This window comes from Calonectris borealis, chromosome 5 (assembly GCF_964195595.1).
Source record: "Calonectris borealis chromosome 5, bCalBor7.hap1.2, whole genome shotgun sequence".
Classification (NCBI taxonomy): domain Eukaryota; kingdom Metazoa; phylum Chordata; class Aves; order Procellariiformes; family Procellariidae; genus Calonectris; species Calonectris borealis.
This window is the reverse complement of record NC_134316.1, coordinates 44,835,876-44,863,791: the sequence shown is the minus strand read 5'-3', so window position 1 is coordinate 44,863,791 and position 27,916 is coordinate 44,835,876. Positions and strand designations below refer to the sequence as shown.

At 43.5% G+C, this 27,916-nt stretch overlaps 1 protein-coding gene across 8 annotated transcripts in view; it reads left to right on the top strand.

Annotated features, from left to right (window-relative positions):
- Nucleotides 1-27,916, top strand: part of AMBRA1 (autophagy and beclin 1 regulator 1) — a 135,052-nt gene that overhangs the window by 1,341 nt on the left and 105,795 nt on the right. For 5 of the 8 annotated variants that reach the window (XM_075152204.1, XM_075152200.1, XM_075152202.1 and 2 more), the window contains exons 2-8: nucleotides 1,413-1,549; nucleotides 9,619-9,874; nucleotides 10,129-10,187; nucleotides 10,924-11,107; nucleotides 11,768-11,940; nucleotides 12,732-12,798; nucleotides 13,376-14,835. In XM_075152204.1, coding sequence (XP_075008305.1) covers nucleotides 9,740-9,874; nucleotides 10,129-10,187; nucleotides 10,924-11,107; nucleotides 11,768-11,940; nucleotides 12,732-12,798; nucleotides 13,376-14,835 — 2,078 coding nt within the window. In that variant the 5' untranslated portion in view covers nucleotides 1,413-1,549; nucleotides 9,619-9,739. Of the gene's footprint in view, nucleotides 1-1,412; nucleotides 1,550-9,618; nucleotides 9,875-10,128; nucleotides 10,188-10,923; nucleotides 11,108-11,767; nucleotides 11,941-12,731; nucleotides 12,799-13,375; nucleotides 14,836-27,916 lie in introns of those variants that run through there. The other 3 variants (XM_075152208.1, XM_075152201.1, XM_075152205.1) reach the window with 3 other exon arrangements.

Below are 27,916 nucleotides of genomic sequence, written 5' to 3'. Positions count from 1 at the left end.
CCCACTGTGTTTTTCTATATTTGTCCTTGTTTACTGCTCCACCCAGTTTGGTGTCCTCTGCAAATGTCATCTGGCTTCTTTGCCTTTGCCACTCCCATCCTCTTTCAAATTGCTAATGGGAATGTTAAAATGGGACCTAAGAATGACCTGCTGGTAATGTACACTTACTGCCAATCCATTACCGGACTGTTTAATTTTGTTGTTGGGTCAGTTTTCAGAACGTGGTATGGGGTTAAATCCAGGCAGATTTGAATGCCTTACGGGTGACGTAGGCAACAGTACCTGAAATTCTCTGCTAAATTTAAAATCCTTGTTTGTGTTCTGAAAGGCTGCTGTAATGCAATTTCTAACATTCATAACTCTTCAGTGTAGCTTGCTTACTAGTTCTGTAGTCCACAACTGGCGTTGCTGTAGATAAATATTTTTTTAAAAATTGGTCCGTTTGTGTTTCGACGGTAAGAAATAAGCATCCTTTACTCATCTGTTGATTTGTGGCAGCGCGGATGTTAATGAGAAGGGCAGTCCATTAGCATTTATATTTTTTTCTAATACTTGGAATGAAGAATTTATTTGGATCCAAATATCTGGACTTGCCTTTTCAGATTTAGTTGCTGGGGAGTTTACGCAGAATGTTTACTTTGCTGACAGCTTCTTCTTAGTTTTCTTTCTTTTGCCCTTTTCTGAGTCATAACTGACCCCCTGGATTCTTGTTTGGTTGTTTCCTACTTTTCCATTTTCTGTGCAGCACTTTTAACTTCTATGCAGCTGTAACAACCAGTTACAAAGAAGGCAAGCAACGATACTGTCTGCCAGTATCCCGTCGCCATAAGTTAGGGATTTGAATACTTACTCCTTTTTTGTGCCGTAATTTTTTATAGAACTTCTGGAAAGTAACTTTAAGTGTCTTTTATGCCACGGTGAGCTCACGGAATTCAAGGCTCTTATAAAGTTATTGATGTTAATACTTATTAGTACTATTAATACAAATAGCATTAAGGTACTATTTCCCCCCCCCCCCATTGAGTTTGTATTATTGGAGACCTGATAAAGGCCACAGTGCATGTTAATAGTTACCTTGTGTGTTTTGTGTTAGTAGCCCTGCACTAACCTGGCAAGGAGGGTGATAGAAACAAAATATTAGCGAGGTGAGGACAAAAGAATTGTGGTTTTCAAAAGCGAATAACGAGGTGACGTGTAGTGGAAGAGGATTAATATTAGAAATATTTTAATGGAAAGTTGTTAAATGATATAGTAGTCGCTTAATGAAAGACCAAGTGATTGGGTTGCTTAAAACAAGAAGAGACCTACTCGTCTGCCTCTCAGGATTTAATGCTGGTTGTTAAGAACTCTGACCAGGATTGTTGTCTAGTAACTCTTTATTGTCTCCGGTTTTTGTAAACTGTTTGTTGAAGGCGCAGAGGATGAGGTGCCAGGCCTGAGCGTGGAGAGAGTCATCTTAATCTGTGTGCTCGCACAGCTCCACTTCGAATGTTCTCAGTGAGGTCTTTTGGGCTGTCCCGGCAGAGCGATTCCTGCTGTCCTCTTCCTGGTATGTAGCACTAATTCTCCACCTTGAGCAGCGTGAGAATTGCTGAGAGGGGTCTCCGACCCGTGTTTCGGACACTTTCCCCCCTCACTTTATACTTCTCCCACAGCCTCAGTCCATGGCCAAGAAGGGAAAGGGTGTCAAGAATTGGCCGTGTTTCTTTGTTCAGAGTCTAAATCTTGTCTCCCACCTCTTCTTTAGTTCTGATACATCTGTGTGTGAAGACTTCAGCTTCTGTGTTGATCACTTTTGCTTTTTGACTTGTTACCTTATTTGATTATTTCTGTGTGAGCAGGAAACTATATGAACTGCGTTTTTTAAAATATATTCTCGCTTCCAGTTGCTTTTTCTTTATTACTTGGATAAGGTGCACATACCTTAAGTGCAGCCTTGAATGCATAAAATACGTTGTCTTCATCTTGTGGATACCTGATGCTGCTGCTATTCTGTAACGTTAGTGCTCCTGAATTTCTCCTGCGTGTATGATGTCACTAGGGGGCACTTGGCCGTGGCTCTTGAGCTTGAGGAACCTTGATGTGACTGTTAATGTAAATAGTGGGATTTTGAATTGAAAATTCCTTTCCTTTCCTATCTAAATGAGAATAATTCTCTTAAGGGGTTAACCTGAATTCTATGTCGCTCTATTTGTCTCTCTCTACATTGCTCTAGTTCTCTCTTTTCTCTCTGTCCCTCATTTCTTGCTGTGTACAGTACTTAGCAAAAGATGCCATGGTTTGAGTATGAATTGGGGAAACCAACTCTTAGGCTTCTGGATCTCAGTTCTGCCTTTTGACTTACCTTACAGCTTTGTGAAATTGTAGTTATTCTCTTCCTATCTTCTGGATTGGAACTAATACCTCTCTTCTCAAGAATTCATTAAGTTTATGTGGAAATGGTAGTAATAGTCATGAAAGTGCTCCGTATTCTCATTAATAAATGAAACTGTCAGACTCCAGACACAGCTGATCACTTACTTCTATTTTTATTACTTCCCTTCTTATATTTACCATTCGTTTTCTGACCTTTGGGAGTTGGTATCTGCAAGTTTCTCTTCCACTTCCTTATCATTTTGCTGTAAATAACTAGCAGTTTAATGTACTACTTTGGACTGAAAAGTTCTCTTAAGGGTATTATAACTCATTTAATCCAGGCTGGGAAGACAAATTAAGATTCTAATGGCAATCAGCTCCTTGTTGCAGTCATATAGGATCTTGAAATGACAACGTACTATTGACATCTTTGTAATGTAATTGACTTTCCTGAGCTGTTTGTAGTTTCAGTTTAAGATGTGGCATTGAATTTTTTAATCATGAAGCACAAGTTATTTTTCTTTAGGAACCCTGTTCTGATTTATGTGGAAGCGCTTAGAGCTGTGGATACACCTTAGAGCGGTGTGTCTGCATCTGCAGAAGATGTGCTTTGGAATTACTTTCCAAATCTCTCTGGCCTTAACCAAGGGAAAACTTCAGCTTACAAAATAATACTTTGGGGAATATCTTAAAAACTTTGAAGACTAAAACCAGGGCCGTATAGTGAAAGTGCCTTCATGTATTGGTTTTGGACTCTGTTGCATAGTTGCATCATAAACTTACTTTCTCTCTTCCTAAGGCTTTTTTTTAGTGTTGGTTTTTTTCATATTTAGGGGCACTTGGTTGAAGACTGGCTCTGTGCTCTAATGTCAGGAATCTACATGATTCTAGTGTCTTAAATTAAGCTGCCTTTTTTTTTTTTAAAAAGCATAATAAAGGACATAAAAGTAGAAACAGAGTGAAAGAATGGATTCTAGTTGTGCTTTTTTCATTGTTTTGATTAATCATGCTTAAGGTAATTGTTATACCTCTGTGGGCTATTTTTGTTTGTGAGTTAGTCTTGTTTAAAGATTCCAATGCAATGTAACTTTATTTCCAATTTAACTTTATTTCCAGTTTTCTGTTCATTTAGATATTGCTGCAAGGTAACTTGAAGTTGTCTCTATACAAAACATTTTCTGTTTTTTTTTTGTTTTGTTTTGATTTTAAACCAAGAAGAGCTAGAACCTCTGAGAATGGTCATAAAGTTCATATGGAAGTACTACGAATGGAGTTAAGGGAAGACAAATCCTGTTGTTTGAGGAAAATTTAAATCAGGTTCATTGTCAGAAATTCATGTGGCCCTGTCGCTTAATACTGAACATAGTCCTGTTCCTCCAGTGCTTGCCTTAAGTTTCGATCCATGGAACTATTCTGGATATGAGTCACGTCACCCTTTTTTTACTGATTTTTGTTGTTGTTATAGCATTGTTCAAATTCCAGTGCTACATAGTTCGATTACTTACCAAACTAGGACTCTCTGAGTTGTCTTGTTTGTTTAGCTGAGTTGATGCAGTGCAAAAGAAGGCAAATCAGCTTTTTTGTTTTGGTTTTCATAAACTTTTTTTGATTTTGCTCAGTCTTTCAAGTGGAGACATGGAAAGGGTTAGCGGGAATGGTACGACACTTGGTATGAATTGAATCAATATTTTTAATAAAACTGCTGGTAGAATTCAGGTCTTCTACCTGGAATAGCGTTTCTGGGGCTTCTTACATGGTATTGTTTTATGCAGTTTAGGAAGATGTTGGCATCGTACTCTCTGTATTGCAGAGGGGGGAAAAACTTAGAATGTAAATAAGGAAGGGAACTAGAAAGTCCCCGGAGCTGTGTGATTGCTCACATATATTCCAAATGATGTTTTAGGCATCCGGTTCATTCTGGGAGATCTCCTGTCTGTGGGTCTCAGAACCAGGTTTTATTGCTTTATCAATGAAGCTCCTGTAACAGAAGGAGGGTCTGTGTAGTCCATAGTCATTGGCAAGACGATCTCTGACTGTCTTCAGTGTGCACAGTGTTTTCTTCTTTGCTCTTTTGAGCTTCTGAAAGACATAGGGGTCTTGACAAGGCAATTTGCCTCAAAATTAAACCGTGTGAAGTACAATGGAAACTGATTTGTTGTAGAAAATACTTTGAGGAAATAGCATGTCTTGGGACTACGGCCTACGTGAGGATCGCTGGCAGTGAAGATAAAGCATTTGGGCTGCATACGCTGTTTTCACGCCTGTCTGATGATCTTCTGATCGTTTTTGGAGAACCCACCCACATGTACAATAGTGGGAATGCTAAATTATTACTAATGTTTATTAAATTACTACAATTTATTAAATACAATAAAAATACTCTTGAACTCTTTAATGTCTTGCTGATATTCAAACCCTGAGATGCTGCAGTTTAATTTGGAATAAATGAAATGGCAAGCTTTATTGTTAGTGCTGGACACTTCGCTTAAGAACAGACAGTTTGAAAACAGAAGTTACTGGCTTACAAGATAGGTAAGTCCATGGCCAGAGCTGGGATAGTTCAGAGTACTAATAATCTGTTTCTCTTCTTTTCTAGAGACAAGTTTGCTTGTGTTTGTGCAGGTCAGTGACATGCTTCATTGTTCACAACAGTTTTGTTTTTGTTTTGTTGGGGTTTTTTTTTCCCTATCTGTGTTCTTTTAATACAAAGTGTACAGCTTACACTGGCCCATAACCTATGTGGATCGTATCCATTTTACAGTCAATGCATTCTGGAAGTCTAAAAACTTGACAAAGAGACTTTGAGACAGAAACTATCAGCGCATGCTTTTCTCCTCTGTGGTCTTTTCTAGGGAAGCTTATACATGCATTCTCTCTGTGGATCCCAGATTGCAAAGCCAGAGACAGCTTTTATATTTCACTTAATGTTGCTTCTTTCTTCATCAGTCACTTGAGACCTCTTTGGGCAGCAAAATTTCTGAAATTATTTGGACATTTGTATCTTTTGGATAGAACTGCTGTTATAAATAGCATTTACTGATTGCAGCTTTTTTTTCCTTTTCTTTTTAAACACTGGTAGAGCTGTTTACGCTGTTTCTGTACGCACACATCAGGAAGGGCTTTCAGTGTTGGGCTCAGAATGCAACTAAGAAGTCCTTTGGAGTGGTAATAGATTTGTAGTCTGAGAGCTGAAGGCCACGTGAAATAACTTTTTTTCCCCCAATGGAGAATTGAATAACATGAGGTAGCACTCCGATATTCTTCTTTGTATCAAAGCCAGCTGTGCTCCCAGAACGGTAGTACCAGAACCTCCACAAAATTAATAGCGCCAAAGATGTGGGCGGAGCCGGGCGTGGTAAGAGATGGGACCTTCATCTCTGTAAAGTGCTAAAGCTTCGGATTGGAATGGTAAACCACTGCACAATGCATAAAATATCATGATGTCCTTTCTATATGGCGATTTGAATGTGCTTCTTTTTATTCCTCTTCTCTCCTTACCTTTTTGTCAGTGTTTTCATGGGGTACTGTACCACCATGAAGTATTACCAATTTGCTGCTTCACTTTGGTTTTCTAAAGGTTCAGCATCTGTAAAAGTGACAATTACGAGTGAGCTTATATCGCTCTGAGGCTGGGTATTCTTAAGGCTTCTTCGAGGACAGCTGGCGCAAAGCAAGTAAAAGGCTTGGGGCTGGGCTGTGTAACGCTCTTTCCAAAACTGTAAACAGCCCAGCATGCTGTCCTGAAATGCCCCGAAGGGAGAAAACTGTTAAGGAAACAAAGCTGCCAATTATAGAAAAATTTCTGACTCTCCACTTTCAGAATTTCTGTGGTGCCCTGGACCACATCCAGGGCATCAGCTAATCTTCCAGTTGTTGGACTCCACTTTTGGTCATCCTGATTAAAAAAAAAAAAAAAACCAAAAACCAAAAAAACCCCACAACAAGAAGACGAAAACAGAAAAATACCAATCCCTGAGCAGTTCCTTGTTTTGGTGGTCAGCTGTTTATCAGTTGTGATAGCACGGGTAATAGAAGCTGTTACTGAATCAGTCCACCACTTGCCCGGGCAGGTATGATCTATGCACATTTTATTTATGCTGAGGCCCGAGAAGTATTTTCAAACCCACTGCATTTCATTTAAACTTTGTTTGTCAGATGGCTGCTGGATAGCTATAAATATGGTTGGTACTTCCATGGTCTATCTACTAATGGTATTTAATAATATGCTGTCATTATTCAGCTTCTTCTATGTGAGCAAAATGTTTGGAGTTGGTGGGTATCTTTACTAGATTAGAGAAGGAACTGGCTCCTTAAAAAGAACCCCAACAATAGCCAAAAAAAACCTCAACAACAAAAAAAACCAAGCAAAACTGAACACATGATCCAATAATGAGGTTAAAGGCTTCCTGCTAAAGTGAGCGAAGGTGGTGCCCCTGTCTACACTGCATCTATTTCTCCATTTGGAGGCTCTAATTTTCTTTGCCAGTCTGAAGTGTTGCTAGTGGAGAGCAGTTACTGTGTTCAGGTTAATTCAGATAAAGGAGTAAACTTTCCCCTTATGAGGCATGAATAAAGCTTGGCCCCCAAAGGGATCCGGGGTAACACTGGAGTGCCAGCTCCACTCAAGAAGGATGCATTCAGTGTTTTCTCCAGAGATCCCAGCCTTTAAAGACGTTGAGCAGGTTGGCAGGGCGCTGTGTAGGCATTTGAGCCCTGAGTTTCTTTTGTTTTCTTTTCAAATGGGATAAAGAGGTGAGTCAGAGGAAGCTGAAAAAATGAGGGACAGTCCCCGAGGGAAAAACATCAAGTTCATACACGCTCAGGAGGCTCACATATGAAGTGTTTGCAATAGCCAAATTAGTTCAAGAAATTAGTACACATCTGCAAAGATACAGATAAGCTGTCTTAAGGTAGGTACTTAATTTTATATAGTGAAGATGACTTGGTCTTTCAGTAAAGTGAATACGAGAGGTTCTCTAACTGCAGTTGTAGGTGTTATCTGTTTCTTTATTTTACCATATGCAAACTTGGCCGTAGCATGCATGAAGGTGTTTGTTAAACCTCTTGATTTCCTTCTTGCTATTGTACTTCAGGGAACATTAGTCCTTCTGATAGGACTGAAATGTTCCTAGGTTGTCAGAGCTTGTTCTTTCTCATGAGTAGTTGGGTTATCCTGCTTGTAAATTATCAGGATCTCTTAAGGTATTTATGTTGTTTGTCCTTTACAGCTGTTGAAAGGCTATTCCAAAGCTTAATGTTTGAGATCTCTTCAAACTTCCAGCTTATTCCAGCTGCAAGTCCGGTCTTCCGTTTGTGTCTGTTTGTATGTTTATTCTTGGGTTGTTATAGTCCTTACTGCTTGAATGCACCCATATAGAATATTCAGCTACTATTTTCTTAATTTGACCAGACGAAGCTAGACTTACCTTTTCCTCCCGTAAAATAGGCTTTTTATTGCCTATATCTTTCTGAGCTATCCTTCCCCTCCATGCTGCTTACCGTCTAAATCCAGTCGTTCCTGAACAGGGGTGACTGGTGCTGTTTGCAGAATCCAGATGAGAATTTATTAGCATTTAGTGAAAAAAAGATATTTGGTTTAGTGATTCCTGTATTATACTGTGCTTTTGGCTGTATCTACTCCAGTTATCCTTGTTCTGGCTTTTTTGGGTCTGGGATTTTTTCATCTGTACAGTTGCTTTTAAGAATCCGCTTGCAGCATGACATCTTTAGTTTTTGTGTTGCTTTCCAGTAAGGCTTTTATTTTGGAGAATAATTCCTACCTAATGTTTGGCTGACTTTCACAGATTCTCGAAAGAAGGCTTATTTTACACTGCGGAGTTCAGCTTCTCTAAAAGAGATGGTCCCCATGCTGTTCACATTAAGCATCAGGGAATTTCCAGCTAGCTTGAATTTCTTTGCGGTGAATTTCTTTTCTAGGAAGATGGATGCTTTTACTTGTTCATCACTTCAGTACCCTTTATTGTACTTTTACAAATGAAAACTGGTCTGCTTTATTAGGACTCATTCTCCTGGCTTATCTCTTCAGACAGCTCCTCCCTGTAAGCAGCAGCTGTCTTAAGTCATCTGCTTAGGAGGTTTTTTTGGGGAGAGTGGGAGGAAAGAAAGATTTGCTAATGACCGTTCTGAGTTCCGTCATTTAACAATTCATCTCTTCTTGTGTACGTGAACCTTTTTTCCCTGTTTGTGTGTTTTTTGCTTTTTTAAGTTGCCACTTTCTTCTCCTTTGAATATTGATGGTTTTGTTTAGTGTAACATGAACTGAGGAGGTTTTATCTTTAGATCTTTACGTTCTAAAGAGATGACAGTGTAGTATGCGCGCTCTGCTGGGATCAAAGGTAATAGCATTGCAGCAGTGTTTCTTGGTTTATGTATTCTAAGAAACTTCTTTTTTCTGGAGAGCTTTGGCTGGCAAACTCCAATGTATGAGACCACTCAAAAGCTGTCTAACTTGGTTGTTATTAGGGTCGCTATATTTAGTTCTTTTAAAGAATTAACTTTTTTTCTTGAAAACAGGTATTAATGCTTTCCTTACCAGCTTAAAGTGAACTAAAAGCATTAATCTTTGCCATTGTGCATTACTTGGGTGAACTGTTGAGCAATGTAGATGGAAAGATGATGTGCAGACAGGCGAAATGAATCATCTTGATGGAGTTGGCCAAGATGCCACCGCAGTGTAAGGTTTTGGTGCAATACATGGTTGTTTTCATACGTTGTGAGTTACTGTGATGCAGTTGGAAATAATTTGGACTTGAGACCTATCAATCGTCTGACCTTTGCAGTGATAATAATTACTATTACTGAAATTTGAATTATTCCCTGGAGACTCTGTCATATTGTCAATTTTTTAACACTATTCCTCTAGCTATTAGTCATCCTTCCCAGATAGGACCTAAATCTTCAAGGTATAAAGACTGTCTCTTCATAGATCTGTTTTTCTTTATTATATACAGCAAGAGACGGAAGGAAGGGAAAGAGTTTCAAGGCCAATTTTTATTCTCTTTAGGTGTGGTATGCCTAGGGCATGTGTACAAGGAAAGGGCTGGATGCTTTCAAAAACCTTTCAAAGTAATCTGTGGCTACAGAAATGTCAAAATTGGGCCTCGATAATGGAAGAAGGTAGCAAAGGCTGCAAGAGAGGATAGATTTTTCTCTTAAATCTAGTCTTCTGGGGTTTAAAGCTCTTACTTCATCTAGATGATCAAGGTAAAAGCTGCCTTCCTTATCATTCTCTTCTCTTTCTAGGTTTCCATGAAGATAAGCAATTGAAATGTGGATAGCCTATTTGTAGCTTGGTGGTGGTTGTCATCTGGAACCTGCTGGTGTCTCCTCCCGGTAGTTGGTGTAACGTTGACTGCTGAGAGCCATGAAGGTTGTACCGGAGAAGAATGCTGTCCGCATCCTGTGGGGTAGGGAACGGGGTACCCAAGCCTTGGGCGCTCAGCGGCTCCTGCAGGAGTTGGTGGAGGATAAAACTCGATGGATGAAATGGGAGGGCAAGGTAAGGTTGTGGGATAGAGGTGCATAGCTTGATCTCAGAGTGGGGGAAGGGAGGCAGGGATTTGAAAAAAATTGTCTCGTGATTGTACATTTGATGTGTTACACTTGATATGCTCTCTGGCTTTGTTGAGTTCCTGCAGCGATGTGATACTAGATATGTTCCTGCAGCGGGTTCCCCTTGTTGTCTGTGTGGCTTACAGTTAAAGTATGATCATATGACACTTGCAACACTTCCTGCTTTGTTGGCTTTTTCAGAAAGTTGAGTTACCAGACAGTCCACGCTCCACCTTCTTGCTGGCGTTTAGTCCAGACAGGTAATTAACTCCTAGTTCGTTCCCTGTTTCAGCAGTCTCCTTACACTTACAAAAGTGATGGAGGCTTGTGCCCGTTGAGTTGTCCTGTCCTGAATAGCCGAGTGAAACTTCTGGTTCCTGACATGCATGGATGGAACGTGCGCACCTTCCTAATCTCACAGCTTCGAGCATAGTTGGTGTTTAATTTCTGAGGTACCCAAGCGATGCATAGTCCTAAGGAAAAAGGATCTGTGCGGCCACCGTGGGATTTCATAAGAAACTTGAGGGAGTAAAGGGTGTTTTAGCACAACGTGCCAAGTGATGTGGCACACCCACTGGGATACCTAGGACTAAAGAACAGAGCAGAATGATGTGTGTATTGGAAGCAGAAATGGAGATGGGATCTCTCTTAGTGTCACTTGATTTGACAGCGGTTGAGATAGTGTGGAGAATTGGGAATACTTATTTGCCCCAAACTGTCACTCAGGAGTTCCTTCTGAGCTGCATGTTCACTCTGACTTTCAAGGTCAAGTTTGTCCTTGCAGATCGGATGAGCTCATGTTTGCATGGACCCCGAAATCTGGCTACAGGAAGCTTTGTGGCCGTTGGTGAAACAGTAGCCTCTTACCCTTTGAGCTCTGTGTGGGAGAGCTGCTGGGTTAGGTGTGAACAGACCCTGTTGAGATGAAGCTAACCATGCTCTGGTTTTGCTGTACTCTTCTCATGCTAACGTTTGTCCTACTTTCTGCATTCCCAGGACCCTAATGGCTTCCACACATGTGAACCACAACATCTACATCACAGAGGTGAAAACGGGCAAGTGCGTTCATTCCTTGGTTGGGCATCGCCGCACTCCCTGGTGTGTCACCTTCCATCCCACCATCCCGGGCCTCATTGCTTCAGGATGCCTAGATGGGGAGGTTAGAATTTGGGATTTACACGTAAGTCTTTCCTGAAACATATGTGCCTTTGCTGTTTGGTGGGTGGTGACTTTTTTTGTCCGAGTTTGTTTCCCAAACGCTGCCTGGTAAGAGATCTGTTTGGAAGCTTTGCTGGGACCTGTCTCTAAAAGCATAGAACAGGTCATAGCCATCCTCTTCTGTTTAGAGAGGAGGTGACAGATTCTTTGTTCGATCCCGCCAGGTAGGTCATGCTCCTTAGCCGTGCCTATTTATTTCATTAGAGCGATACAGACAATGCTGGAGAACTTTGTGCAAGGTGCCTGTTTAGCTTACTTGAAAGACGTGGCATTTTTCATTCCATGGAGCGTATCTGAACTCTTTGTTAGAGAAGCTGCTGCTCTGCCAATTCTACCTAGTCTGGTGATTGGCACAGGGACAAAACATGTATACTTACCTGGTCGCTTTGAAATGCAGCATTTTTACAGGCTGCTTGAGACACGTACATCTATGGTCGTTGTTGCAAGTAGTGTTATGTTCTAGACATGACGCATGACCTTGTACGAGAGCAACTGTTGTTGCTAAGAAAGTACGTCGCTTCCATGCTCCAGGCAGAGTCTTGGAGAGACGGCACATACGTGGAAAACCTAATGATCTCAAACTTTGTGATAAACTGCTTGTGATTCTTGACTCCTCACTCAGGGTGGAAGCGAGAGCTGGTTCACAGATAGCAACAATGCCATTGCGTCGCTTGCTTTTCATCCTACGGCTCAGCTCTTGCTGATTGCAACTGCCAATGAGATACATTTCTGGGACTGGAGTCGTCGGGAGCCTTTTGCAGTGGTGAAAACAGCCAGCGAAATGGAGCGGGTCAGGTGAGTTCTTGCTTCTGGGGGAAGAGAAGACTTGTATGTGAAAAATGGTCAGATTTGGGGAGTGTGTGGGGGTTCCTCTGGGATGCTGCACCCTCTGCACTGAGGCAGCAGAGAGAAGCGTTGCTTCCAGCTCCTTGACCCAACTGGTAGAAAAACAGTTCTGTGCACAGGAAAAAAAGCAATTGGAAATAATAGATCAGCTTGGTTGTTCATATTTGTAATCTGACCTGTGCCCAATAAATGCCCAAGATCTACTTCATGTTCATTTGTAAGCTTCGTAATTAAACTTGTCAGCTATAAGGATGAGAGAACCCAGAAGCTGCTGGAAGAGAGTTGCTGAGCTATTACTTTGGTGCAGTTGTAGAGGAAACTGCGTTGCTGAAAACTTGATGCCTTCTTTTGAGCAATTTAAAATAAGACAATGATGTAACATTCAAGGGAAGTTAATCTCTCCCTTTGTACTGAATTCCAATTTGTAATATATATGTACATATTCCTTAAAATTTCCTGGCTATTTCAATTGATACAGCAGTTCTTGCTTCCAGCTTTTAACTTCTATCTAGTGTTGCTGTGGACTATGAAATAGCTGCAGTCTACAGCTAGATAAGTATGTTTTCTTCTTCTTTAATGCGTAAACTTTTTGAGGTCCTTCAGAAGATGGTCGTGGTAATGTAGTAATGTTCTCATTGCAAATATTTCACGTGGGATTTTCTTCCCTGCTATGTCCAGCTTCCTGTGTCAATGTGGAATGTGAACTGATGATTGATACTCTGGCTCTGCTTTTGTTTTAGGCTGGTACGGTTTGATCCCTTGGGACATTACTTGCTCACAGCAATTGTTAACCCTTCTAACCAGCAGGTAAGGGGAATGTCAGTACCTGTATTGACTGACTAATTACAAAATGCTCTCATACATTAACCCTAGTCTGTTCCTAAGCAGTCTTGTGCTTTTCTGAAAACCTGAAGTCCTTCTAAGCCGAGTTCTGTCTCGCCTTAATTGGTCACATGAACGTTCCTGTGTTATGTGCAGGGCTATTAAAGAGCTCTCTGAAGTGTGTTTGTTTTGCCCTCACTATCTCATTAGTGGTGGGACGGATGTCCCAATGGCCCTGCTCTTTCAGGTCTGTTGTGACATTCTGCTGGATTTGAAGGTATTAACAGTGCTCCCCACGGCTGCTGACCCTCAGATGCTGATGCTTCTGTTGGTATGAACAGTGTATTGTCAAAGCTCACTGAGCTGTAGGAAGAGTTTGTCTGGATCCATAAAATGAACTTGGAAATAAAGAGTCAGCTGGTTTCCTGCAAGTCAAGGCCTCTAGGAGGGGACTTATTGCATCCTTTCGTCTGTCTGGGGCGGTAGCTGGCTTTCTGCCGTTTATTTGGAGGTACAGGATTTTGCCGTGAGGTGACTGAACTTTGATTGCTTCCTTCTGCAGAGCGATGAGGAAGTGGAAATCTCCGTGGACAGCACAGAGATGCCGCATTATCGCCAGCGCGCTATCCTTCCTTCTCAGCCTGTGAGGCGCACGCCTCTCCTCCACAACTTCCTGCATATGTTGTCCTCCCGCTCCTCTGGCATACAGGTGGGAGAGCAAAACAGTGTTCAAGACTCTGCTACCCCATCCCCTCCACCACCGCCACCACCACCACCTCCGCCTCCAGCCAGTGAGAACACAAGGGCATCTGTCTATAACAGGCTCCGGGAGCGTGTCAGCTATCCCACAGCAGAGTGCTGCCAGCACCTGGGGATGTTGTGCCTTTGCAGCCGATGCTCTAGTGCAAGACTTCCTTCTTCTCTCTTCCCACACCAGGAAAACGCACCCTCCACGTCTTCTGGGGCCACTGGCACTTCCTTCTCCTCTGTGCAGACAGAGCCTTACCAGCCCCCAGAGCAGGCATCCGTAGCGCAGGAGGAGCAGGGGATACTTAACAGGCCCTCTGCTTTCAGCACGGTTCAGAGCAGCACTGCTGGCAACACCCTGCGCAACCTTAGCCTGGGCCCCACGCGGCGGTCCCTCAGCGGGCCCTTGGCGGGCCACCAGTCCCGGTACCAACAGTCTGCGAGAGAGATGGCTTCGGGCTTAGGCGGGTCTGACTGGTCCAGGACGGTGCTGAACATGAGCTCTCGCTCAGAGCTGGAAGCCATGCCTCCCCCTAGGACCAGTGCCTCCTCCGTGAGCTTGCTGTCGGTGCTGAGGCAGCAGGAGGGAGGTTCCCAGGCGTCGGTCTATACCTCTGCGACAGAAGGGAGAGGCTTTCTGGCCCCAGGGGCTGAGGCGGACAGTGGTGGTAGCGCTGGCCCGAGCAATCCGGCCAGCATCCGTAATGAGCTCCAGTGTGATTTGAGGCGATTCTTCCTGGAATATGACCGGCTTCAGGAGTTAGATCAGGGGATTGGTGGGGAGCCCAGCCAGTCGCAACAGGCTCAAGAAATGCTCAACAACAACATTGAGCCTGATCGGCCGGGTCCCTCCCATCAGCAGACTCCACACAGCAGTGAAAACAATTCCAATTTGTCCCGGGGTCACCTGAACCGCTGTCGCGCTTGTCATAACCTGCTGACCTTTAACAATGACACGCTGCGCTGGGAAAGAAGCACGCCTAGCTACACACCAGGGCAGGTCCAAAGCACGTTTGAGGGTGTGCCTCCAAATACCAGCCAGGTGCAGCCTGCAGAGAGAACCGAGGGCAGAGCTCCTGCCTCTAGCAGGCTGCAGCTGGGCAGCTCTTCCACCCCGCAGGAGGAGAGGACCGTGGGAGTGGTCTTTAACCAGGAGACGGGGCACTGGGAAAGAGTTTACAGCCAGTCGGCTTCAAGCAGACCTGGGAATGTATCACAGGAGGCCTTAAACCAGGAAATGCCTGAGGAAAGCTCAGAGGAGGATTCACTGAGGAGGTAAGATATGTGCTTGGCCTTCCTCCTCTATTTTTTCTTAAACCTTTCCCATCTAGTCTGAGTTTTTTCAGTATTTTCAGAGTTAACAACCTTTTCTCATGTGGTCATGTGCTATTTATGTAGATGAAAATAGAGACGTTGCGTTGATGTCTTTTATAGCTGCCATTGTCACGCTGCAGATAGGTTCTGAGGGTGTCTGTAAGGACAAACACCAGACCTCTCAACGGGAAAGGAGAACGGTAGGACAGACGGGCAAAAGTACGGGCTCTGGCAGCAGATCTCTGGGGTGAGCTGTGCTCCTGGTGTTTCCCAGACACTGCAGAAGGGTGGGAACACAGGATGTGCTGCACTGTCCTTTGTGCCCCAAACCACGGACGGGCTCTACACGGAGAATCTGCGCAGGGTAGGCATAGAAAATTGGGCACGAGCAGTGAGAGTTGCTTTCTTGAGTGCTGTGTCTTGTTGAGGCTGTAGTTGTTAAGTTGGAAGGGTTAACAATCATTTCCTTGGTGTTGCCATATAGGGCAAAAAAAGTCAAAGCTTTGTGTCAGTGGTATGGGCATATACCTTAGTTGCGAGTGTTTGGTCAAACCCATGTAGTTTGCTTGCCTTTGATAAAGAGATAAGTTTTTAAAATGGCTCCCATTGACCCGAATCTAGGGTGAGCTGGTTGGAGGCATGCTGATCACAGAAAATTTTAGGTTCTGCTGTATGCTTTTTTAAGAAGGTGATTCTTTTTTGGAAGGATTTTTTTTTTTTAATACTTCAGCTGTGTTACAGGAAACAGAACGAGTCAAATCAAACTTGTACCAGGAAGGACCTGTGCTTTGTGTGAAAGTGTCTCCACTGGTTTGTATGGATGATTCAGCTACATTGGTACTTCGGATAGGGTTTCCCTACTGGGTTTGACGTCCTCTCTGTCGAGTGGTTTGTGCGCTTGTCAGAGGAAAGGTCCAGTCCTGCTGTTTCTCCGAAATGGATGCTTTGTGCTGTGAGAAAGCAAAGTTTCCAGGTTGGACGCAGATGTAACTTGACTGAGGAGGCTTTGTACACAGGAGTGCCTGAGGAAGGGGAATTCTTTCCTCCTTCCTGCAGATAAGCTGGTTATACTCAGGCTGGAACAGTGGCTGCCTTTTTTGTTGCTGTAGTTGCATAGCAAGTAAGTGATGGTGGTCATGAAATTATTCATCTGCTTCTAAATCCTTGCCCCAGTTTTTTTTACAGCCTGCCATAATGAGTGTCTCAAGCTGATTACGTAGTAACGACTTCTTTCTTGGGCCTGGACTTACCCGCTGTTAATTTAAATCAGATATCCTCTAGTTCCCTATTAAAGGGCAGAGAGGTGAGAAGGAGCTGACAAATTTAGCTTTAAAATGGCACTTGAGTAAATCTTACATTATCTTCCTTTTGAAATAGCTGTACATGCTCATAGTGCCTCCACTGTGTTGCTTGTTCTCTGGACCGAGTCACCGTAGTGTCAGAAATAAAGGGGGCGAATAACCTTTTTCTTGATCAGGCGGTTGGCACATTTGGACGATGAGGCGTGGTGGGATCTGTAGATGTGATCTTTTCTGTGGGAGTTGTATAATTTAAAAATGCCCTGAGCCATATAACAGTCCACCCCAGCGTGCAGGAGCTGGATGGGTTCCTGCCTAACAGCTGGAGTCTTTTTACTGAATCTCTGGGTCACTTTGCCTGTTGCCCGTGGTGGTTGCTGCTGGCTGCTCAATGGCTGTAGCATCTGTGCAGGGGTAGTTGCCTACCTGGTCGCCTGTGCAAACAGGTGCTTTTTGCCGAGACGTTGATTAGGAGTGCGTGGTTCGATGCATGAGCTTAATTCCAGAGGAATTCCTGTAAGGTGAAACTTTTAGTGAAACCCTTCTGGCAGAGGTTGCCGAGAAGCTCATAGGAACTCTTTTGTTTTCCCAGTCTCCTGCTTCTGTTATCAGGCCCTTCTCAAGAACAGGTATGGCAGGGGCTTCTGCTTCCCTTCTAACTGAGGTTAAGGTAACTGTAGAGTAGTGAGGTAAGGAAGCTGAGAGCAGTGAGCAGTCTGGTATTAAACGCTCACGGCAATTTCCTTGAAGTAAAACTTCATTTCCTTTCCTGTTAAACACGTTGGGTAAACTTGTGGGGAGCTTTCTGAAGTCTTTCCCCTTAAAAGGAACCCTGCATGTGGGGTAGCTATATCCTGCAGGTGTAATTTTTTTCCCTTCTCAAACTAGCCATTACATTTTTCCTTGTAGAGCAATAACAAGTCAGCAAGCACCCACTTAACGTGATTTTTGCATAGAATGAACATCCTCAGGTCCAGCCTTCTTGTCTCCCAGACCTAGGGTGTGCTCCCACAATTGGAAGTACTGGAACCACTCCTGCGCAGCAGAGTCCAAAATGTCTATTAACCTTTGCAGCTGCAGAAGCGTGCAAAGATGGTGACTAAGGTTCATGAGACGTAAGCTGTGTAACGCTGAAAGTGCTGGGGAAATAGAGGAGGGAAGGCAAGCCTTCAAGCCTGAGGTGCAAGTGATAACTGCTTACACACTTTCAGTCGATGTAATTTTGTGCCTGTGGACCTCGGGTTAGTTGTTAGCGTTGGGGGACATGCGTGTATTTGCTTGTAACTTGTTTTATATTCTGTTCTTCTTTGTTTCTCCATTAGATGTCCTCATTGGGCAATTGAACTATGTATTCAAAGGCCAGCTGAAAAACTTAAGATAGAAATGGCATCTGGAAACTGCATGTGTATGTTCTCATGGGCAGGATCCATTCCTTGACCTGGCTCGCCTGGCTGAGAAGTAGCTTGCTGGGAAGATATTGCCATAGAGGGTCAATTAAGTTAATAGGTAGTTTAATGAAGACTCTTCCTCTTTGAATTCTGTTGATGCAGCTATGGCAGTTGGGTAGGGAGAGAATTCTGCTCTTTCTGATGGTGCTGGGCTAATTATCTTGGGCTAATCATGAAGGGATTAATAAGCATGTAATGAAGCTATTCCTGACTAACAGCTCTGGCACCTCTATTAGGAGGAACCGGGAGCCTCGGCAATACAGCAGTCCTGGCACATTCAGCTTGGCCTGAAAGCAGCACGGGCGTTGAGCTGTGGGCTTCTTGAAGCTGTGTCAGTGAGGTATGAGACTGGGGAAGGTTTATGGTCTACCTTAAGCAGAGGCTCAGTGAGACTGAGCTTCAGCTTTTCTGAGGTTCTCCAGGCTGATCACATTAATTCAAATGTAGGTTTTTTTCCTCTGTGGATCTATCTTTGCCTCACTTTTAACATCAAAGTAAAAAGAGCCTCAGAAATCCCTGAAGTTGTCATGTGAAATGTGCTGCATAAAATTAGTGATAGAAACTATTGGCAAGCTCTGGATGAAGGAAAGGTAATTGAGCAACAGATGATGGCTAGTTTAATGTTTCTATAACTTCCTGTTAATTAAAAAATGGGTTCAGGAAGCATTGTGTTAATATGTAATCTTAGGTGAGGGAAAAGATCCTGTAAGTACTTTAAGCCATTGTTGCTGTGTGGGCCAATTCAGGTTGATAATGAAAGTTGAACAGGGAATGAAAGAAGATTCTTCTGATCAGCTGCATATTTGAGAGGAACTAGTGCCACCTTCTTAAGAAAATTATATATAAAATTGTAGCAGTGGTCTCCACTGAAATATATTTCAGCTCATCAATTAATGACAGGTACAGTGCAATGCTGTCTAATAAATTTGATCCAGATCTTCAAATGCCACCTCTTTGGCTATTTTAATATGACACAAGTGATATCTACAGAACCAGTGTGTTATTTCACAAAGAAAGAAAATCCTCTGGTTTTAAATCTAGCGGGCTTTCTTGGTTCTGGCATGGCACCCCAGGCCACAGTCTTTCTAGAATGGATGCAAGGAGCAAGTAGTGCCGTGTTTGCCCCTGTTGACATATTTCAAACCTTATTCTGTGAAACTATCCCTAGAAAGGGGGAAAAGGAATACACAAAGGGAAACTTGTCCTCTATGCTTTCAAGATTTAGCTGCTTGTAATATACTAAGGGGGCAATTCTGATGTTGTTTACCTGTCTATTTTAACTAGAGATGTGAATGAATTACTGCAAATGAAAGATGAGCCCTGGCCTATTGCCAGGCATGTTTGCATGAAACCTGTGTTTCATGAGGAAATGCTTATTATCCTTATTCTTCCATTAAGAAGCTTTGTCTGGCAATTATGTTAAACTTCTCTAACCACTCCATTGCACTCATTCCAGAGGTCAAATTCTGTAGGCTGTGGTATGAGTAACTTCTGTGTCTGATGAATGCATAATGTTTTTGCCTTGCCTCACCTATTTAGTCTGGCAGACAAGATAGACTATTGAAGTTATCTGAAAATCTGAGAAGTCTTTTGAACTGTCCTGGGTGATGCTTTTGCCATGCACACAGGTAGGAAGGAGTGTATGTGAGGGGGGAAGTTTGTATTGTCTGGGGACGCTTGTATAAACTCCTTTATTTTGTTTGTGAGTGTATAAAAGTGCAGAGTCCACAGCGCCGTGCAAATAATTGACCTGCCGAAGTTGCACAGCTGACCAAAGGCATTGCTTTCTGACGTGTTTTAGTCTGTTGGATGCAGTGTGCACAAGTGACGCGTGCAGAGCAGCTTCCCTGGAACCACGTAACAGGGTCCAGGGTGAAATTTCTGTCTTTCATTTTGCCAGCTCTTGTCTGAGGATTCAGGTCCCTTCTACCTGCATTCTTGCTACACAATGTGAACCCAGTCGTCTTTCCTGAGCTCAGATTGCGTGGTACTTAGCAATCCGGGATTTCTATCTAGCTGAGATGAGAGTGCTATAGGATTATGAATGTGATCCAGTCATCAGCGCTATACATTGCGAATGAGTTTGGCTGTGTTCCCTTTCCCTTAGAAAGGTATAAATGCTCTACCTGTGTTTCACCTATTAGCTAAACGCAGACCCCTGTGCCCTGCTCTGGTCAGGCATGTAAAGGCCTGAAGGAACACCAGGCGCAGCAGGGTGGAAGTGGTGGTACTGTTCTCACCTGCCTGGGCAGTACAGTGACTCCAGCTCATATCACGTCTTTATTCAGTCTTGATGGCCTTTCTGGCAGCACGCAGCTCTCTATACATACAACAGGTATGAAAAGAAACGCCTAGTCTGCTCCCCTTTTGAATTTCTCAGAATTTATTTCATTTCCATATTGCTTTGCTGCCACAAGGGGGTAATGTTGCTTCTGCTCCATGCTTTCCTGTCTCCTTGCGGAAACAGAAACTTTCTGAGTTCTTATATAAAGAAACCAAGGTAGCTTGAGGACCCCCCAGTCCTTAATTGCAGCTTATCTCCTTAGTTACCATACATTTGCAAGTTCTTCAGTGTTTGGGCAAAGGCAGGAATGGGGATCCTGAGGGAAATGACTCTGATACAGAATGCAAGCAAGGGAGCAGCTTATCCTCTTGTCTTTTTTAAGGGTTTGAAAGGGACAGGTGTAGATGGATCTCGAGGTGAAGCAGGTATTTTGTCTTTCTGACGTGGAAATGGCCATCAGTTAGAGCTGTAAAAGACCAACTTTGCAGAATTCGTCTGGACTTCTTGCTCATTGCCTACCAAGCCTGGAGCAGACCTTTCTTTGCAGTCTGCCTTGTCAAAGGTTTTGTTTGCATTTAAATGGTTGCTCATCCATCCTCAGAAGACTTCCATAATACGGGGTTTATTTTCTGGAGGAATGCTTGGCAGATGTTGACTGGAGTTTGGGCGGTCACCTTTTCCACGGGGCTGTGTTTATTTTCTTGTTCAAGTATGCTGTGAGCTAAATGTTGGGGCTTTTCCATAAGAAGGCTGTGAATATGTTTTGGTTGTTGTTGTTTGTTTGGTTTTTTTTTTCTGATGCAAATAGGCATGGCTTGCTCATGCCTCTTCCAGTTCTAAATTGTAGATACGGTGTTGACTTGTGGTCAAGCTGGGACCAGTCTGTGGTTAAAGTAGATTGACAGGGTAGGAACACTCCCATTCCTGCCCAGCAATGGTGAGTGCTGTATGTAAAATGGAAAAGAGTATAGTCACTTTTACGGCTTGTTCTTGAGTTCCTGCTGGAGCCTGAGCTTCTGATGTGTGCTGGAGCCTGAGCTTCTGATGTGCTGCCCTGGTTTTTGATTTAAATGACCAGGCTGTTCAGATCTCTGCGAATATTGGCTTCTGGTAGCTTTCTCGCTGTGTAAAGCACTGAAGGAAAAGGTGCGTGTGTCTCATATCCTAGCCTTAAAAACAAAACAACCAGAACATTTCCTTGCCCCCTGCTGTGGGTACAGAGTTGCCTGCTAGGAATCAGTTCTGTGACTGAAATTTACCATCAAAATAAGAGAAGAGGGCAGTGCTACTCCCGATACTTTTTTGGGGGGAGGGAATTAAAGCAGGAGGGAATTGCCTTACCTAAAGCTACAAAATGCATCTTGTGGTGGAGACAGAACCACATACCTAGTGCATTCCATCTTCTTTTGTTCCTTATTTCACAAAACCTGCGTTGTTACTATTTTTTTTTCCTAATTGCTTACAGCAGTTGTGGCTTGCTTATTCAAGTATTTAATATCTCTTGCGGCAGTGATGCGTTGAGCTCACTGAAAGAGGGGGACTTGAGCAGGAGGAGGGCACATCTCTGAGCTGTGGAGGAGAGAGGCAGCAGTACGATGCTGGCTGCTCAGGCTGCACATCAGTGGCACTGTGTCCTGTGCCAAATCTAAATGCGCCTACCCAATATCATTTCTCCCCACCCCTTATGTTCAAGCCCACTACTTGCGGAAACCTTGCTAGCCTGGTGTCCTGGCATTTGTAGTTTGGGCTCAGCATTTTGTTTAAACTTAGTGTGTAGACCTTACCTGTGCTGCGGAAAGAAGGATTTTCTGGCCTCCATGTGTTATCTGAAAGTTTTGGAAAAGTTCACGCTGTGCTATTTTCAGGCTTGGTGAGAGATAATTCGAAAGATGCTCATTACAATTCTTGAAAATGATGGTGATAGAGATAAGTAACACCTCAGTAGTTAGTGAGGAACAGTGGGGTAAATAGAAGTTATGAAGGGGTTTGGAAACAGAGACAAGAGGTTCAAGTTTGTGGTTGGGAAGGGGGGCTTGAGGGGAGAAGGCCAAAACTGTGGGGTGGGGGAATGATTTCTGGAAGTGTTAGCCTGGACACACAGGAATGAATGGAGACCTAATTTGTCAGTGCCAAACGTAAAGTGAAGTGATAATCTGAAGGTGACATAAACATGTAGACATGATAATTAGCTGTGGTGATGGGTGAGATGTGCAGGTTGTGGAAAAACTTGGCATGTATTGTTTGTTTGGCCTTTTCTAAAAGTGGAAAATACAAGTTAGTTTTACCAGCAGAACGTAACCACAGCCTGAACTGTAGGAGAGGCTGCCATGACGTCTAAATGGCCGGCTGATGTCTACGCGAGCTCTGAGGTTATTGCTGCCACCCTTCCAGCTTTGTGGTTTTTTTCCAGACCGAGCCTGCTGTCTCCTGGGCAGACTTCTACTACTGACGTGGTAGACGTTAGAGCTCCTGAATGCGCTGGTAGTTGTTATGTAGAAGAGCAGGTGAAAGAGGTGACTGTTTTCTTGCACAAAGGTTCCTCCCCCTGCCTTTGCTGGTTTCCTGATTTAAGAATAATGTAAGGTTTCTAGAGCCCTTTTACTTCATTACTGAGAGTTGATGGGGGAAAAAATGATGCTTTGTGCTTTCCCTCTTGCAGTGACTAATAGAGGTCACTCCCTGCTGCCGAGCTTCCCTGAGTACTTGGGAAAGCTGAGCATGTGCAGGCTTCACCAAACTTGCAGAAAGGCTTAAGCCTTCTTTTCTTTTTCTTGGCCTGAATTTAAACATACAGCAATGACTGTAGCACACAGAAAGAGATTCTTTTCCCCGTGTTACTCTTGCAGCAGCTTGGCTTGCAAATTAAGCGGGTATAGAAATAACTCTGCTTTCTCAAATACCTTCATGGTGTTTCCCCAGTCAAATCACTCCCCTTCTCCCACCTCTTTTTTTTGGTAGTCCAGGCGTGGCAATGAGGAGTCCATCTATAAAAGAAATAGGTAAACTTTGTTCCTCTGCAGTCTCCAGGAAACGGAGACCTGTTTCCCTACGGGTGTCTGTCTGTGGGACTGTTCTGGGACTTTGCTTTGTGTTCGCCTGCTCCAGCATGGCAGCAAGGGAACTTGTTGAAATTGGATTCCAGTGATGTTTCCTGATGAGGATGCTTCCAAACTGGCTTACTTTTTTGCTTTTACTGAGGAGTAACGAGATCTAGAGTTGGGTGGGTTGTTTTGGTTTTTGTGGTGTTTGTTTTTTTTCTTTTGAGGAAGGCCTGTGTGAGATGACCATACAACAAAGATACTAGATAAAGACAGATTGCTTAGAAGTTGAAAGACAGCTGACTTCAAACAGCTAGCTATTTGAGGATACCATAAAACATAGCAGTTCTCAGCTTTCCTACAGACAGGGAAGAAGTGTGAATAGCTTCTCTCTCTTGAAAGCCATCCTTTGTTAGGTTGCCTGTCTCCTGTGCTGTCTGCACATGCCTTCCCTGCGGCCTCCGGATCCAACTGCTGCAGGGTGGGCAGCATCTCCAGACAAGCTCACTTGACCTGGAACAGTGGCTCCTGTTCCCATTTTTTACTTAACGTGCATTGGGTTCATGTACTTGTGGTATTCTGTCTGGGGGATGATGCTCAACTTACGATTAGTGGTGGTCTTCGACACGCTTAAACTATCTAGCTGTGATTCCTAGAGCTCGTTGTCTGGCTTCAGATAAGTAATGTTAAAACAATCTCTAAGTTTTGCTTTGGTTTTGTTTTCCTTTTGCCAAGAAACAAGTTGTGGGCAGGCCCTCAGACCTTCTATTTCAGGCCTGCTTGCTCAACTAAAAGCTCTGTGTAGCTTTCTTGAGTGTGGGGAGGAGCTGGAGACGTTGGCAGTATAATCTGCCTCTTTTTTACGCTAATACAAGCCCTTGGTCGTTAGGTGTGCAGTCACTTACATATATTGCGTTCGTGCACTCATTCTTCACACTCTTTATAAATGCACACAGCGCGGTGCGCCAGGGGCCAAAGTGCCCTCATCCAATTATTTGCTCCTTATTACAGAATCTGGGCTGGAGAACTTGCAGTAGAGCAGCATGCATCTACTCTCTGGGCCTGGAGCAAGAGGAGAGGGAGGGACCTGTGATCTGACTCAGTAATACAACTGTAACCAAAATAGTGATGACTCTAGATTTCTCCAGTTGAGCCGTTCTGGTCTGTTGAATAGCTAACATGCATTTTAATCATTTTCCACATACATATTTAACTGATGGTGCCAAATGGCACAATTGTGTGATGATGTAACTGACCCCCTCCCTTGCTCTTCTTGAGAAAGCACCTGCTGAAACCGAAGGCTGTGAATAAACAGGGTTCATTATCTGCCAGGAAGCTGACTCATTTTTCTGCTTGAAATGCATTAGTGTCAAATCTTGCCTCTGTCTTCATGAAGTGGGAGGGCTGGGGTAAGTGGCTGAACTGCCCTGCTGGTCATCTCTTGACCTGACTCTCTTCATTACTCCAGCCTGAACAAGAACATTTTAAAGGAAGCGATTGATGTGTGGTGGGACCTCTGTTTTCGTAGCCTTAGAAGCCTATGGAGATAACAGTACGGCTTCTGCTCCCTCAGGAAAGACACCTCCTCTTCAATTCCCTATGGAGAAGCAGGAGCCCTATGTAATTATCCCAGAAGCTGACGCAGATCTGCGTGCGTGGGTAAGCAGAAACTTCTGCTGTCCACACAATCTGTGGTGTTGGGAACTCCCAGAACAAGGAGAATTTGAAGCAGACATTATACATATGAAGGTAGGTAGAAGAGCCCTCAGAAGAGTAAAGCTGTCTGCAGGCTGACGGAGTTCATTATGTTGGCTATGTTCTGGCCATGCTTCCAAGCCTGTTATCATAACCATGATGACTAGAAACCGATTCCCTCTAGCTGAATTTCTGATATAATCGCATGTTGTTAAGGATCTACGGGGAGGAATGTGATGGCTGTCTTCAGCTTGGCTGAAGGCAGGCTGGTGCCTGCCTCATTCTGAGCAGTGGTATAAAACTGCCACTGTAGAGCAAAACAGGACATGCGGTAGCTTGAGTTGATGTAAATTTTTTCTCCCCTCCCTGCCCCTCAAGTTTTGGCCCTGCAAAATGAAAGTGCAAGATCTTTCATCGTTCTTTTCATGTTGGAGTTATTGCCAAACTAATCAATGCTGCCATAGCTGCTCTTGACCCTTTTAACGTCTATCATGGATGTGTGCTTCCTCTTGCCTGTTGAAATAACACATTAACCATTCTCCTGGTGCTGTATGATGAGGACCTCTGCGTAATGCTTGCTCATCTTTTGTTCTGATGCATGGCCTTTGTCAGCAGGTGAAGTAATAGACTAACAGTGCGACCTTGGGTGCACTTAAAAAATCTGTCATCTTCCTCAGAGCCACTGACTTTTCCCTATGATGAGCTCCAAAGGTGCTGTGTAGCTTCTGTGACATCAGGTGGTAAATGGAAGTTGAAGTCCTAGTCCAAGAGCAGAGGTGCAGTAATAGCGCAGTTCATCATGTGGTATGATTTTCTAACTGAAGTAAGTAAACTTTAAAGGGTTAACCATGTTCTTTTGGAAACTCTGCTCCCTGCCTTGTGATTAGGAGAACTCAAATCCCAATGCTTGTTTCTGCTGTTCAAACTCTTACCTACAGTTCTTTGTTTCATGTAATTATGCTCCTTTTCCCTGCACACCTTCCCAAATGTACTCCTTCCCATCCTGGTTGAAGACCTGACGTGCGGTCTGTTTTCTGACTGAGAAGTCCTTACAGCTTGTTTTCTACAGGATTCTTGCCCAGAATCAGTGAAGGGGGAAAAATGTTTCTTTTTGTGATAACTTCTGTCCTATATCAAACCTGCTTCTCTGACAACTCCACACCTCCAGCTGGGAAGGATGTCTTCTCTGTCCCTGGTTGCCCTTCAGAGTTAGCACAAGTTCTTTCTCACAAACAGGCCAAGGTGTTCTACAAAGGCCATGTTTGGAACGTATCTGTGATCATGTATTGTATCTTTGCTGTCACTGCTTTCCCTAAAGAAAGGAAATTTTCTTGCAAAAGGCGTTCATTATGTGGAATAACTTTAAAAAAAAAAAAAAAGGTGATGAAAATAATGCCTAACAGGGCTTGGGTACTCATAAGAAGGGCAGCCACCAGCTCTCGTTCATCACCGAGGATGAGTTGTATGGCAAAGATGTGAACAAGGGGATGGAGGAGCTAACTGAGGGAAGTGCAAAAGTGAGTGTTGAGGTTTTCATTAGTGGTGAAATTCTCAGGGTATTTATCACTTGTAGATGGTTACAACTGTCACAAGAAAAGTTTGACCATTTTGTTTGACTGTTTCTTCTCTTCTAATCATCTGCTTCTGACCTGTCTTAATTCAAATCTTGATGCCAGGCTAAATACGTCTAACCATAACCATGTGAAAGCTGAAACAGTCTAGAAATGTTGGGTTAGAGGTATCAGAGTAGACTATGTTAAGGGCTTAATTTTAGAAATCATCTTTTCAGGCAATCTTTAGAACTGCATACTGATTGCTTTTTTTTATTTTAAGCTTGAATATGAAACTGGTGATAGCAATAGTGTTTTTCTGTTTGACGAGAACTACAAAACTTTTATGGAAAATGAAGCTATGGAACAAAACGCTTGATGGTTTCTCCTTACGTGATTTCAATTTGCTCTTTGAAAGTAGGCAACACAATAGAGAGATGTCTGAAATAATTTTTCCTTATTTTTCTGAGAAAAGGGAAGGGAAAAAAAACCCCAGTCAGTGGATTGGGTTGGTTGAGATTTTTGAATAGTTTTCTAGTGTTCTGTTGAGGCTAGAATTGATCTCCAATAATTAATTGTGCTTGTTAACAGTTAATAATTGAGCTTAGGATTTGAGGGAGGGTAGCAGTACTGTTGGGCAGCTGGAGAACATTCAGCTGTCTTCATGCTTCAGCTTTCTTGTTATCTTTAGATTAAACATTGCCGAGCTGTAAGAGGAAGATGACTGAAGGGAATCTAGTTTTAAACTGCTGTTCTTTACATTCCTGTGAGGAACCACGGGAGCACAGCCGTAGGGACAAGCGCTCAGGAGAACTGACTGCTGGCTGTCATTTGGAGGGCTGAAAAAGGGATGTAATATGAAGCAGTGCGGTAATTCCACCTCCGAATGGGCAATAGGGGGATATAAAAGCCTTTCCAGGGAAGATATAAAACCAGAGGAGGAAACTCGCAGAAGCTGCCAGAGTTGTCGATATACTTCTGCTTCAAAGGATAACGATGAATTGCTCTTCATCGCTGAAGGCTGGGACTGTGGGAGAGGCAGGAGTGCTTGCTTCGTTTTACTGGTTTGGCCTGGTTGTCAGTGTGCAGCAGCAGCTTAGGAGGATGGCAGCTGACTGAACACCCTTTTGATTTTAAGGAAACTAAGCCTCAGTGCAGTTTGTTAGCGACTCCCTTTTGGATGGGGAGGAAAGCCCTTCCCTCGGTGTCGTGCGGAGTAGCGCTACCCAGTACTGCGCGTGCTGCGACAGCAAATCTAAGATGTGGTGTAGGAATTGCATATCCTTAGAAACTGTTACTGAGAAGTTAAATTTGCTGCATTTAAGTATCTTCTCAAAGCCTGTCGAGATGAATCACTCTGTCCCAAAAGGCTTTTGGTGGTGATCCTCGCCCCCGTGGGGAGAGTGCGGGTATAGTCCGATGGCTGATGCGCTGTGAGGAGGTTGCTTCATGACTTTTTTTCCCCTCAAGCTGCAGCTTCTGGCATTCAGCTGCTTCATTCCTGAGAAATTTCCCTTTTCTGCTTGTAGTGTCTTGTGTGCGTGCACTCTCTTTCTCTCTCCCTTGTGTAAAGGTGTCCTGTAACTTGGACCTTGCTTCTTTTCCCCCCCTCGCTAGCGGTTGCTGCTGTTTGCAGACCCAAGGTAACAGAGCGAGTGTAGAGCAGCGGTTCCATAGCTACTGATGTCTGACAGAAAAGGAGTCTGCTGAGATCTCAATGCTGCTGAAC